This window comes from Dryobates pubescens, chromosome Z (assembly GCF_014839835.1).
Source record: "Dryobates pubescens isolate bDryPub1 chromosome Z, bDryPub1.pri, whole genome shotgun sequence".
Taxonomy (NCBI): Eukaryota; Metazoa; Chordata; class Aves; order Piciformes; family Picidae; genus Dryobates; species Dryobates pubescens.
The window spans coordinates 90,187,071-90,202,091 of record NC_071657.1 but is presented as its reverse complement, the minus strand read 5'-3'; the positions used below and the strand labels follow the sequence as shown (position 1 = coordinate 90,202,091).

The 15,021-nt window shown below is 36.1% G+C and overlaps 1 protein-coding gene across 1 annotated transcript in view; it reads right to left on the bottom strand.

The window, feature by feature from the left end:
* Positions 1-6,672, bottom strand: part of SLC1A3 (solute carrier family 1 member 3) — a 69,426-nt gene extending 62,754 nt beyond the window's left edge. The window contains exons 1-2 of the mRNA XM_009903722.2: positions 6,336-6,672; positions 4,492-4,755 (exon numbers count right to left, since the gene is read on the bottom strand). Coding sequence (XP_009902024.1) covers positions 4,492-4,672 — 181 coding nt within the window. The 5' untranslated portion in view covers positions 4,673-4,755; positions 6,336-6,672. The remainder of the gene's footprint in view (positions 1-4,491; positions 4,756-6,335) is intronic.
* Between the last annotated feature and the right edge of the window lie 8,349 nt (positions 6,673-15,021).

Sequence of the window (15,021 nt, the reverse complement as noted above, 5' to 3'; positions counted from 1 at the left end):
ATTAATTTCTAGAGAGAATTCTGAAAATCTCAACTTCCTTTACACAAGTTGTATGAAGAGTGTAGTGAATGTTTCTCCACTTTCCCCCAAACTATAATTTATAGAATAATTAAGGGTTTGTCTAGCATTTTTTTTCAGAATATTACTTAGAAAGGTTTTGTCTCTCTGTAAGAAAACAATTGTGCAGGACAGGTTCATCAGGAAAGCACTGGGATAGGGGTATCCTTTGAGTTCAGGACAGTCAGAATTAATTTTTCCTTAGGTGTCTCCAAACTATCTTGATTTTCTTGTGTATATCTTAGTCTTTTGTCTGATACCACACTTCTCTGTGTTTTAACCAATTTTCTCACCTAGGCCTTTACTCCCACAGTTGTTTCTCCTATAGGCATGGATCTTTGTTGTGTTCTCCTGCAAATTTTCCCAAGGCTGCCTTACATACCATCAACATATTAATTGCCAGTGTGTAATGGGTTCAAATACATTTTTCTGAATATCCTAAGATGTCATCCTCAGTCTTCAGTAAACATGAAGGATCTACCAGGAGCAGGAAAGATACTGCTTTAAGACAAGACACTGATTTTTGTGGGCATTGCCCAGGAGTCTGTCTGCTAGCTTATTACAGACTTGTACCTCTTAGGATTAATTTTAAACTACAGTTCAGACCAGGAGTGTGTTGAGAGAGAATAATCTGCTTCCCTGCACAGCTTTTCACTGTTAAGATATTTTAAGGGGTTTATGGGATTTTTTCTTTCTGTATTATGAATTATCATCTGCAAGCTTTATTTAGCACTTCATTTTTCAGGGACACAGGGACAGCAATCATTCTTTCATCTGTCCTGTCTTCTTCCAGGACTTTTAACCAGGTGGTTTTAGGAAGAAGTTGGAGAGTTTGGGAATCTTACGAACGGTGTTTGCTGTTGTAGAACAGATGTTGTAGAGGCCTATCTGTATTTCACATCTGTTGTGAGATTGCCTGCAATTACAGAAGACTGGGTTCAGTGATACAGCCTGAGCCCCTGGCAGAACTGGATCCATCTCTGTCCTATTGAATGTCCCTGTGGGCAACTGCAATATATAAAGAGGATTTTAGCGAGCAATTTGGATCCATTATTGCTTCATAACTATGAAGAAACTACTTTTAACAAGACTTGCTCCACGGCTTCCCTCTATTTCACTGAGCTCTCAATTAAAACAGTATTTCTCTGTGAATGGCTTCTGAGGATCTCTCCTCAGTAACTCTGAGTGTCTTGATCTTTCCTTCAGTACAAGTTCAGAATCCACAGGAGATTCTTTGGCATTTAGGAATCCTGCCAGAGTAAAGTCTGTACTACTGTGGCATTTTTGGGAAATGGGAGGTAGGTAGCAGACAATCAAGACCAGTCTGCTGAAGGAAGGGTATCTGAAAGGAAGGCATTTTGGGGACAGGATGATGGACCTAAGTAGCGTGGGAGAGAGGGCACTGCCTGAGATTTTGCCAGTAATTTGGCTAGCACTTCAAAGTTTGCAAGACTTCCTGCAGATTTTCCATGAGCCACCATGACCTGAGCCTACCTTAAATTGCTCCTGGTCATCGTAACACTGAATTTACCAATGGTCAGTTTCCCTAATGTGCCTCACATAATTGCTCTCAACTATTGGCTCTTGCCAAGCTCCACTGAAGAAAACTAATTTAATACTTCTAGGAGTACCAGAAGAATCTGAAAAAATGCATCATTATTCACTTACTGGCCATGATTTTCTCTCTTTCTTAAAGGACTTGAAAGTAGTTTAAATTTCACTAAAAATAGCCATAACTATGGCAATGATGATGTGCTAAACAGACTTTACCTATGCAGAATGTGAAATAAATAGGACCTTTCATGAGGTTTTTGGGAAATGGAGAATAGTGCTAAGTGATTCTGAACATGAATTATAACTTCAAGAGGCCTCATAATTAGATTTTTTTTAAGATCTATTGGTTTTGCATTGCAGCAGCTAGTGAACTCAGTTCAGAATTCAGCCCAGAATCAGAGTAACAGCAGGAGTTAGGCTAAATGGCCATACTTCACCTTATCATGTGAATGCCAGAAAATCCCTGCTCTGCATGCAAAGTATCAGTATGCCACACAAACATGTTGCACCCTACCCATTTCTTAACAAAGCACATGTTTCCAGACACAAATTCAAAAGCCAGCCCTGAAACTGGGCTAAGAAATACAATCCTATGCACTTAACCTCTAGGAGCAGCAGTCCTACTCAGGCAAGGAACTGGAAATGCTTTATTAAATAAGCTTTCTCTTGTCAAGCTCTTGACAAAAGAGGCCTGAAAGAAATGTTTCTAAAGCAATGGCACTCTCTTCAAAGTTAAATTTTGCTTTTCTTTAGTCCTTGTGAAAATTGCTGGATTGACAGCCCTGAAAACAGGTGTCATCTGTCTGTTTAGATTACAGAGCACGTAAGAATTTATTGTCAATGATTCAGCCCTGGCCCAAGTACAATTTGATGCCCACCTACACTCACATCCAAGCATATCTGATGAGACAGCCAGTGGTACTAATTGGTGGCTTAGTTTTACAATCTTGATTGCTGTCTACTAGGAAAGGGATCAAGCCCACCACCCCATTTTTCCACAGATCACCAAACTGAGAGATAATAATAATTTATTCTTGCTAGATGAATTTAAGCACTGAATTGAAGAACTCCAAACTCTTTAGCCAACAGCTGCCTACTTCTGAATTTTTCTACAACAGCAAAAAACTCCTAAAACACAAACCTTACCAAGTGTTCATATGTGCTCTGAAATTACACCACAAATAACAAATCTGAGAAAATGTCAGAGTGTGCTGTCATACTAATCAGAAGACTTTTTTTCCACATATGCTATGTCTATAGGTTCACAGGAAGGATCAGAGCAGTATGCCTATCCTAGGCTGCACATTTTCATCAGTTTTCCAGTGTGTTCCTGCTTTACTGTTGCTCTGGCATTGCTGTAAGTGGTATTGGAGCTGTGGGTAGACATTTGTCAGTAGTCAGCTAAAGCTAATTGGAACATTCAATAACAGCAAGAACTCCTGCCCAGCCTACATTTATGTTCCCACACTGCCAAATTTATGGGAGTCAAGCTGGAGCTAGACAGTGAAAAATTCACAAGAGTGCATTGGTCTTGTGCGGTATAGGCAGATGACAATCAGAAATTCATTTGTGGCTGGACACTGCTTAAAATGTTCTTTTTTTGTTTGTTTTGGGTTTTTTTTTGTCTTCCCTGATCACTATAGATTAAGTGCCTAAATTTTTTAGTCCTGATATTAATGGGATTTTTTGCACTGAACAAATTCATTTGTAGGAATTAAAAGCACGTATGATCAGATACTGTTGATAAATATGAGAGACTGACATTTCCATAATAGTAACAAAGTACTTTATTTTACCAATATGCAAAGTAGTATAATTGTGTTCAAGAAAAAGATCATCAAACATGAAGTTTAAAATAAACCTGCAGATGTGGTATCAAGCAACAGTAATTATAAAGACCTAAAATATTAATTCCTAAAAAAAAGTTGTAGAAACGTAGCAAGCGGATTTATATGGAGCAGTATTATCGAAGACATGGGGAGTTATGTAAGTGTGGGACATGTACCTTTGTCATTAAATGCTAACAGATTCACAGACTTATGTTTCAAACTAATTATAAAATAAGAAAGAAAATACCTCCTAAAGCCGCAATTTTCTTGCTCACCCTATTGAGACTGGTACTTCATGAAACATATGGTGTCATTTAGAATGCCCATAGTTAAAACTACCAGAAGTTATCACACACTGATAATAGAGGAAGTAAATTCTCCTTCTAGTGTAAAGTCAAAATGTGTAGCAGTATTTTAAATTTACATTTTGGTGTATTTCAAATCTAAATGCTGGCTGCTCTTCTGGATTCCTCTCCATATGCTCTGAAGGGACATTTAATCAGGTGCAGTCTTGCAGTCCTTAGAATAAGTAACAAAACCATTGTTGTCCCAATTGCACCCAAAAGATGCAAGTGTAAGATGGCAAATGACTGAGATAGCATTATTTTGAATTTATCAAGGTAAAAGTGCCATGATTTAGGCTCTATTAATTACCTATCTTTCATTTCTTTCACTGATGACTACTGTTTATGATTGCAAAGTGTTATTTTTTGATAGATATGGTAAATAAAAGTTACACCCTGAGCATTTTGCTGCAGCTAGCTTTGGTAGAAAACATTCAATCCAACTACTGCATTTGATTCATTATGAGAAGAATCCAAAAACTAGCTGATTTCTTTCAAACAAAATTCTCCTTAGCAACACTAGGGGAATTAAAATGACTCCTCCCTAAAATTCAACACTTAGCTGTCAAAGCCCAAACTCTCCAAGCCCAGCATTCTTATCAGTGCAGAAGAATTTGAGATCTCATCTGCAATGCAAATCACCCAGGCTGATTGTCATTGTCAAATGCACTGGTGAACAGAATATTCCTATTGAACAAATTACTCACCAAGAATCACAGCAACAATGGTGAAGAGCACAAAGGCATTCCTCAATAAATAACTTTTAACATCATCCTTTGTTATGCTCTGCACTTTTTTTTTTGCCAAAAGTGTACGTTTCCGGACTCCTTGTTGAATGCGTTCCATCCTACTTCCAGGTTTTGGATCTTCTCCGTCACTTTTAGTCATCTATCTTGCAAAAAGTTTTCTATATAGTTAATTTCTGTCAATATCCCTTCAGAAAAGTGGAAGGCTCTCTTCCGTGTGAGGTGCTGGAAAAACCGACAAGAAAGGGAATTATCGAATATTGCAGTACGGTTTTAGAAGGATGATTAACCATGTTTACAGGGAAGCAAATATTCTCCATGTTTCAGTACAACTTATACTATTTGCAATATCTGATTTGTGGATTACAGGTTTTGATACATAGCCAAAATGATTGTTAGAGGACTCTTTGAAGGGATTTTTATGGACTGATATATGCACGTGTTCTGTGTCTTCAAAAATTGATCTGAATTGTCATGCTGTAAAACCCACTCAGGAGTACATTTTTGACATTACTAGCGGTATGCTAATGTAAAATTAGTACAAAGAAGCATAAGGTGCATAAGGTGCTATAATGTTTTAAACTATCTGGCAGTACTGCTTTCCATACATTTAGCAAGCCCATATTATCTGAAAAACATTCTAGCTCAGCTTCATATTAACTATTGGAGAGAAATATTTCTCTTGAACTGGTATGTTTAAAATGCCCTGCATTTCAGTTGGTTTTAAAGGGTTGAATGCATTATCCAAATTCCTCCTTTTCACATAGCAAAATGCAGCAGAAATGGTTTATTTATCCCTCAACCATTATTTAGAAGATATGCCTTTGACAGTTTTATGTTGATAACATTTATCTTTTATGTGTATAAACTATGCAGAGCACATCTGTAAAACATCAGAATTTATATCCCACTTAGCTTGTTGCTTCAGACTGTAACACAAGCTCACACTACAAACTAATTCTTAGCTTTCCCTGACAGCCATTATGGGTATATATTCTGATTTTTAAAAACCACATGCTGAATTGCCCTTAAAGCCTTTTAATATTAAAAGTCCTTCAGTTGGACATCATTTTGCATTTTGAAATTATTTTTTTTGTAGCTGATTGGTTTTAATTTATTTAGTAATGGAGCCTGAAAAAAGGTACATTCCAAGATGAAGAATCTGATTTCCGAAATTAAATCTTAGCTGATGCAGAAAAGTTTTTATGAAAAAAACCCTAGAAATTGATTAATAGTTGCTTCCACTGAAGTATCTTTCCATTGTGCATAATTCAGCTCTAAACATCTTGCTTTCAATAAATGTGGTGCCTAAGTACCTTCTTTAGGATAGATTTTGAATGTAAACACACGGGGTTTTCAAAGAGCATGCTTCAGAGCAAATACCACCTTAAAACTAACGTATGTTTTGAGATTGGCACTTCAGTGCAGCTATCTCCCCCGAATTTTAACAGAATGCTTGCAGGCTTTGCTTCTTTAAGGGAGAGGAAACATTCTGAGACTGAGCTAAATACTTAAATTGGTAAATATTGCATGGACACGATTAATACATGCAAGCAGGATTTTTTCCTATAACAATCAATTGTTGTATTTGGGATTTAAAAAAAAAAAATTAAAAAGGAATAAAATAAAAGATTCATTCACATTGCCACTTCATTCCACGATTATTAATGCAGCTAATTTACATTGAGATCCGGAAAGAGCATGGATACAGCTTGAAGGATCATTAAATTAAGTAGCATACAAAAGCAGAGTCAAAAATTAAGACTTTTTATTCAAAACCCCAGCAAATTAAGTGGTCGACTCACCTTTTCAGATCCGCAGTACTCTTAAGAACAGGGTGGTGGCAGATAAGATAGGGATTTCCCAGCAAATACAACAGAGCGGCAGAGCTGAGCGAGCAGGACTCAGAGAAAACTGACAATCTGCATGTGCTTTGGAATACAGCAACTTACTATCACTGTAACTTAAGGAAAGGGGAGGAGACTGTTAGCCCAGCTGAAAAAAAATAAAAACACATCACAAGAGAGAGGAAAGCTGAGCTTCTGGCATATTGATTAGTCTTGGCACAGTGAGCACATGGTCACTATCTTTGTTTTTCCTTTTAGACCACTTTCACGCTTTGTCAGTTCAGCTTCGTTAGAAACACAAAATCAGAACCAGGAAGAACTGAGGGATCGCACACACACGCACGCACACACACACACACACACACACAGCGGGGAGGGGGGGGTGAGGGGCGCTAAATACTTCTTTACTAGGTATTCCAGACTGGAAGCCTAAACATAATTACCTAACACTATTGCTCTGCTTTTTTAGATACGTGGTAGAATACGTGAACAAGCTAGTGTGTTCTAAAAAGAGGCATGGTGTGAGTCTACCACACATTTCCTAATTCCTAAAGACAGTTATTCGCGGTCTACACTTTCCAGGGTGGGGAGCCAGACGTATCTTTCAGAAGCAACTGAGGCATTATCAAGAATAGAAAAACCCACCATCAGCTGTATTTTTTGGTATGTTTCGTGTAGATATTCAAAACGTATGGTGAGACTCGCCTCCTGTTTAGCAATTTAAACTCACTGGTACTGAGCCCTACTCACCCTGTTTCAATTAAAAAAAATTTAAAAAAATTTAAAAATCCTGTTTGAGAAATAATGCACCTTCATGTTTTTCAGCCTTTAAAAGTTTGTACTATTAAAAAGGTATCTGGAGAGGAGAATAAGGGGAAGTCCCAACGTTCTTCTTTCAAATATCTTTCACTTTTAAATGGAACACAGGAACATTTTAATTTTAAATATTGGTAGCCAGTTTAAAATATTCAATAATTATATTTCAGTCCCTTTCATGAATTTTTTTTACATGTATTGCTCCTAAGCTGAACAAATACTGTACGTGAAAATTTATATACTTAAAAGATAATGTGGCTTTTCATGTTTCGTTGTCTTTTTTTTTTTTTTTTTGGGTTGGTTGGTTACTTCCTTTTTGTTTGTGTTGTTGGTGTTTTAAAATTATTATTATTATGTTTTGTTTTGTTTTACCCGGAAAGTCGTTTTAAGTAGGTGGAAATTATGTTATGTACTAGGAGCATGCAAAAAAAAATAAAGTTAGGTACAAAATAAGAGAGAAGCGTTGCTTCCACAAAATCACAGTAATGGTTTTGCTAAAGTGTTTTCTAATTTGAATGTGTTTCAAATAATGAAATAATGCAAAAGAAATGAAAAAGAAAAAAAAGTGTAATGCACATTTGCTTGTGATTAATGTAGGTTTGAGATTGAAGTGTGTGCTGTGGAATCTTATTTTTTAGGTACATACAGAAAGAAAGTAAGCATCAAAATTAAATTAATCATTGACTTTAAAAGTAAGAAGAAAAGGTCAACAGCTTGTGTTGTAAAGCTAGAAGGACATGCTGTATTTTCTTATACCTAGCAGCTTAAGTATCTCTTATTCTGACTTTTCATGGTGCAGTTTTAAAATATTTTCATCATTTTGTCTGGAGATGGAAACTGACCCCTTCACTGACCTTTGGCCATTAGTGATCTGCTTGTTTGATCTTTCTTTTTTGGAGTGTGGCATGCTTTCTGTAAAAATCTCCCAGATAAGGACTTCATTCTGCCCTCCGTTCATATGAATAGTAATGCTTCAGTTGCCTTAATGGGACAGGGGTCAGGCCCCTAAATGAGGTGATCCAAAAGTACGTCATCATTTAATGCTTTCATAATGGTAGAGCCTATGAGAAATGAGGATAACCCAGTAAGAAAATTGGCTATTCAGTGAAAACAAGCAAACAAACAAACAAAAAGGTAGAAAGAAAACAGACAATAGGCATACATCTTTTCTTAACTTCAGCAGTGATACTTTTATTAGCTGTCAGTAAGCAACAGATATTATTACACAATGCTTAGAAAAACGGAATATTACTAGCATTTTGGCAAAATGACCTTGTTCAGATTTTTCTGTCTTTTTTTCCCCTCTCCTAAATTTCCTGACATCCATTTCTTTTACTGATTTTAACTCTGATAGTAAAATAAGGAAAGTATATAATTTAAAGAGGATTATGCTTTATATTACAATAAACATGCATTTTCGATATCCTGGATAGCAATAAATAAACCATAGTTCATAATATGGTGTTAGTCTGAAAGATGTGAAATTGCAATGGGCTGGAATTTTCTTATACAATAGATTTAACAGACTTAGTAATAGTGTTTAATACTAGTACAAATGTTAATATTATTGGATAGAATAGAATAGAATAGAATAGAATAGAATAGAATAGAATAGAATAGAATAAGTTGTTCTATCTGTAATTTATAGCACTATACATTTGTAGGAAGAGTAATGTAGAACAGTTAGTAGAAATATTTATCATATGTTTTGTACAGTAATAGATAACATCAGTCATTGGTATTACCATCAATTTTACATGAAGAAAATGATGTTTACATTCTTCAGGTTTAAACAAAACCCACAAAACAAATAAAAAAACAAACCAACCAACCACCACCTCCAAAACCAAAACCCAAATCGTACCCCTCCTCCCAAAACACACACACACAAAAGCCCCACAAGGAATGACCTAATGCCTTAATGAGCCTGTCTGTGTTGTCAGATTGGTTTAGCACTCTAATTTGTGCTTTGGGTTTCAGTTTCAGCCCTCCTTGACAGTGCACCAGGTAGCTTGCAAAGCAGGAAAGTGGAAGTGTAGGGTAAGGACTGTCTTTAACCTGATCCATGTCCTTACAGGAGTGTAAATTCAGCCAGCTGAAATCACGTTGTGGTAAACTCATGCCGTTTGGTGGTGCCTAACAAAACCAGTTATTAAATGTACTTTACACATTGGTGCCAGTGCCTTGTAAAATAAGGAAAGACATTGGAGTGGAAGCTGGTGATCAAACATGATGCAGTGTTATTTTCAGCTGACTAAACCTATCAAATACAAACCAGGGAAGTCAGTTGTAGCAAATGCAAGAAATGGAAATGAAGTTATGAACTGTACAACCCTTTCACTTCCCAGATAGTAATAAATCTTATATGAGAGTGCATGAATCCCAGTTGATATAAGATTTTTTAACATTCAAAGTAACCCAGTCTTCACTTTAATAAATCGGCATTATAAATTAATACTAATAGACTCATTAAAGTTTTAGAGTTTTAAGTAGAACCTCAGTAAAGTATTGCTGAAAACTACAGTGGCAAAACTGGAATAAAATCCTTGTGAAATTGTTTATTCATGGTAAACTGTATTCCAGTCTTCAATTAAGTTGGGCAAATATGAATATATATATAGAGAGACTCCCTTGCTAGTTCCAGTCAAGGATAGAACTGTTAATTACCATTATAACGTGTTATACCAAAGAAGAAATGGAATCTTTAAGAAGTCCAATTTAATACATAGTTTACTAAATAGTTGCCACAACTAAAATATGTCCTTAGGCTCCACAGCACCATAGTACATGATTATATACAAATTAACTTTGTTGGCTTTTACTTCCTAGAGTATGCTAAAATTGGTATGAGAAATGAGGTTTCATGTTTAAGTTCTTTTCACATTGGTGTATCAGAGTGGGATTTGACACATACCTCAATTTTGTCCAGGCAAATGTGAAAAAATATACTCTATTGTTTATTCAGATCTGATGGAATGGAATCACATGACTTTATTGAAGACAGTAAGAAGATCTGGTATGCTGTAATTTATACTTACACATATCTATACTTACATGTATATATATTTCCATATGCTCAACACATCAGAAATAGCTACATTCTTTTAGCAAATATGAAAAGCTGCAGTAAAAGATCTGTGGATCCATAGGTATTGAGGAAGTGACATTTACAGTGTATGTAGTACAGGAGGGTTATTTTGGATTAGTCCTAACCTTGATGTGGCCCAAACACTTACTAGTGCTTGGACTGAATGATCTGGTTTTGTTTCTCCTTAGGGAATCTAGTTCACACCTTCTAAGACTACTCCAAGATAGGAATCAAAGCAGGTTAGTCAATTTTATTACAAAACTTCTTCTGCTGATTGTGCTGAATTTATCTTTACTACATTGAAAATTGCTGGTCAAGATCAGCAATCAATAAAAATCATGTTGTAAAATAGTTGTAAAATAGTTGTAAAATAGTCTCTTGATAGGAAAGATTGAATGGCTGTTGCAAAATGATATGATTCCCCCAAAAGATCACTGAAAAAGTGTTTTTCCTGAGATAAGGCAGAACAGTAAGTGACAATGGCCAATACAATTATCAGGACTCAGGTTTTCAGTGATCTGTTTCTTCATTTCTATTTGCTGTTCCAATCTAGTCTTAACATTGGTTACTCCAGCCAGTCAACAAATCCTTCTGGTCTTTTTTTTTTTTTTCTTTTTTTTTTCCTCTTTCTTTTTTTTTTTTTCTCTCTCTTTTTTTTTTTTTTCTTCCTGCATTTTGAGGTCTTATGCCATGAGAAAAATTGTGATAGTACGCTTTCAAGCTCTGTCAATTGTCAGTCGGAAGTTGCACAACAAAAACACAGCATTTCTGCTCTGTGAAAATTCCCAGCAGAGAAACATGAACCTCTAGTATCTCCATTCAGCATCATGGGCTGTCTGGGCCTTAACACATACTGTATGTCTGACTGCAGCTGAATAGACAATCTTGTTTCCTTTCAACACAGGGAGTCAGATCACCCACTCACTCCTGGGAGGAGGGAGAAAGGAGATGAAGTTATAACAGTAGAGGATGTGGCTCATGAACTTTTCCCCTCACTGTTTTACCAAGAATGTGAATGTCTGTATTTACAATGGAGCAAGTCTAGCCAAAGAATAGGCAACGTCAGCTTGGAAGGATGGAAGATAGGATGGGATTTTACTGTAAGAAATCTAATGAAATCGTATCAATAGCTGATAGCATTTCAGATCCAAATTTCTATGCAGTATGGTTTCATTGGCTTTCCCACAGCTAGAGGCAGCCACTTAGATGCATGCTGAAGGAAAGAGAGGCTCATTTGAAAAGTGCATAGAGCATTGTGGCTACTTGCAAAATAGTGTGGCACTGGAACCAGAAACTTCCTACCCAGTTTCTCTCAGGTCCTTCTCTATTTCCTCTTCCTGATTTCTGTTTCTTTTAAACATTTCCTCTGATCAGCTGTAAATTTCAGTAGCTCGTGAATTGACTGGAGTGCTGGAATTACACTGTCATGGGTACTCTGTTGCGAGTTCCTGCTAGCCACAGTAGCAACAGAGCAATGATCCCCTGTTTCAGGATAATAGCACCGTTGGTGGGTATTCCTCTGGCTGAACTGTTTTCTATCATTGTTCCTTAACAGACTGGTTTTTGAAGAAGACCATTTCTTGGATCCTCTGATACTTTTAAACCAGATGTTCTTTACACAGGGTGCAGATCAATTGCTACTACATGTGCCAGGCTGTACAGATGTGGTCTTACATGCCCTTTTCCTCTCATTATTTTCCTGACATTATCACCTTAAAATAGCAATGGCAGATAGGTGAGAAACACGACTGAACAGAAATGTGCATTTCTGCATTATAATCTGTTATTATCTGCATGAAACACATTTCATATAAAAAGTTTGTTCATTTGATGTCTTTATCAGTAGTGATTTTTATAATGAAAGAATGATTTATCACCTGTTTAATAGATCCTAGTGTGTTTTTAGCATTAACAAGAAAGATAAACTCAGAGAAAACCGCTCATGAAGTTAATTTAAGGAAACTCCTTAGCAGTAAGCTAACATGACTTTTTAAATACAAATTTACTGCTATGGGATCATAGCTACTGCAATCAAGACACATAAAAATCTTCTGTAAAAATTATAATTTAAAAGCACACAACTCAAAGTTGCTGTTAGAATAATGACTATAATAGCAACTGTTTAGCATTGGGAGAATTTTTTGGCAGGAGGGCTTTGCATTGTTTATTGTGAGAAAGAAACGAGCTCTGAGAAAACAAGCACATTTTCAGCAAGGGAAAAAAGCAGCATCAGGCTTGGAAATCAGAATGGTAGAAAGTCATCTCTGCTTCTATCTCTCCACGTAGGCTGAGATACAGTCATTATATTCTTCTGGTTGACCTCTGTCCAATATTCTATGGAAGGTCTCTGTGTATCATAGTGCTGCTGGCATCCAGACACTCAGGCTCTGTGGTGGTCAGCATTTACTTATTCATTGTGTTTGGTTTTTTTGTTAGTGTGGTGGTTTGGGTTTGTTTTTTTGTTTGGTTGGGTGTTTTGTTTTGTTTACTCTTTATTCTAAAATTCCATTGTTTGTTGAGATCCAGAGCCCACAGGACTCATTAGTAATCTGCAAATTACTTAAAATAAAACGGGAAGAGTCCTCTAATATTTATTACTCACGATTTTTCTTGAAGTGCAATCAGATGCCTGTCATTAGATCTATGGATAAATGAAGTATTAGATGGCAGGATGAATAAATATGTTTGAAAGGAAAAAAGACATATACCACTGATGTGATATGTTAGCTCACATTTGTGTTACACAGAAGGGATGAATTATTCAGCCAGTATTTGAGTGTATAAATATTACTGGTATACAAAAGAAATTCAGAAATTTGTAATTAAATATTAAGAAAAGTAAATTTTAAAAATGCACGGAGTTGTCATTAAAAAAAAAAGTCTTTTCTGTAATGAAACAAAATATTGATACACTGTACATTGTTTCTGTTTAGATTTACTTGGTGTACAATGAAAGCTTTTCTGACATACACTGTGTATGCATTTAAAGAAAGAATACAAACATTAGTCTTTTCACTCAGACCAAAAACTGTTACAAGAAAGAGTGAAACAAAATATTTCAGTCATAGTACAGTATCCTATCATTCATTTACAGATTCACTATACATTAGGTTTGCTTTTTCATGCAGTCACTTTCCCTGTCCCTTCTGCTCCCTTTTGAACTTCTACCCCGGGAGAGTGTTGCCTTTCCCTGTACTCCTCTTTTTCTTGGTAGAGCGTTAGTCCTCTTGGTTTTGCAGGTTTATCGCACTTCTTCTTCCTTAATTTCCATTGTTTTTATCTCCCTTTTAGTCTTTATGCCACCAGTACTTTCCTTTGAGTAAGAGAAAAATATTTAATGTCACGTCTTGTTTTCACTCAAATCATGAATCTAAGTTTTAAGGGAAGCTTAGATCTTCATCTTACTTAGTTCTTAGACACTTCTTCCAAAACATTCCTGATTTTTTGCTCCTTCTGTGTGTAGTTTTAATTTTTTTTTGTTCCTCTCATTCTCTCTCTTTCTTTTTTTTTTTTCTGTAGGTTTTCTTGTCCTGCTCTTTTGTCCTTTTACTTTGTATCTTTTTTTTTTTTTCTTTAAGCTTTTCCCTAATTTCTGCTTATTTCAACTCTCAGTTGGGTGAGGAAGTGGGATTGAAGGTCTCATTCATATTGACATGTTTGTGGAAGAGTTTGTATTGCAAATGTATAGCTGAGGGTGTCTGTATAGGTGAGTGGATATGCATTTACATAGCAGCATGCTGAGAACTGGTTAGTTAGATCTCTCCTCCGTGAAAAAAACATGAAACAATTAAACAGGGTATGGAACAGATTTCTGTTTTCAGCTGCAAGCATGTCAACTCTTCCCTCCAAACAAGGATGGCTCTTCTGGCTTCAGACTGCATTCAAATTAATTAATTTGTTAAATCAAGGGGAATGTTGAAGTGAACAGCCAGATATCTTTCAAAACAGAAGGGAAATAAGAGACAATGCTTTTGAAGCACTGCTTTATGCAAGTCTTTCACATGGCTCCAAAAAATGTCTGTATTTCTTCCAGTTATGTCTACCACCTAGTGTTAACTGCAAAATGGTAATGTATTGGGTGCTTTACTTAGCTACTCTGTGAATGGCTCCCATTCACTAGAAGTCCCATCTCACTTCATATGCAGGCAAAACTCCAGTGAAGACAATGGCAGTCCAGGTCTCCTGACTCACATTTTGCTCAGGCAAAACCCTCATTGTCCAGTGATTGCTTTGCTCAATGAGCAGTTATTCAGAAGTGCTGAATAGGAACCCAGTCAGCTGTGCTTTGATATTAATTTCCTAATGATTCAGTAATTCTGTAAAGTCAGTACCAAATTCTTTTTAGAATTAGACAAAAAATTTTCTTCAGCCTAAACATTAAAACCACATCATCTATGAGAATTTGTAAAGTTGTATTTTCTAAAGCAGTATTTTCTCTGAGATCTGAATACTTCTTGAAAACTATGTGCTGTTCTTGAGACCAGGAATGTGAAAGCATTTAAGTATTTGATCAGATTCCTGATAAGTTATTAAAGACAGAATTCCAGTGATTTAGTGACTTAAAATAGGAGAATAAAATAAGAGATGAATGAAATGAGATTATCACACTCAGCTGCTTTTATCATGCTGTTTCAAACAGCTTAAAATGAGGTAAGTGAACTTCATACAATAAGGTACTGAAGCCTGCAATGGTTCAGTCACACATGAAACTCAAGATTCCTGTTTGCATGCAATATGTAA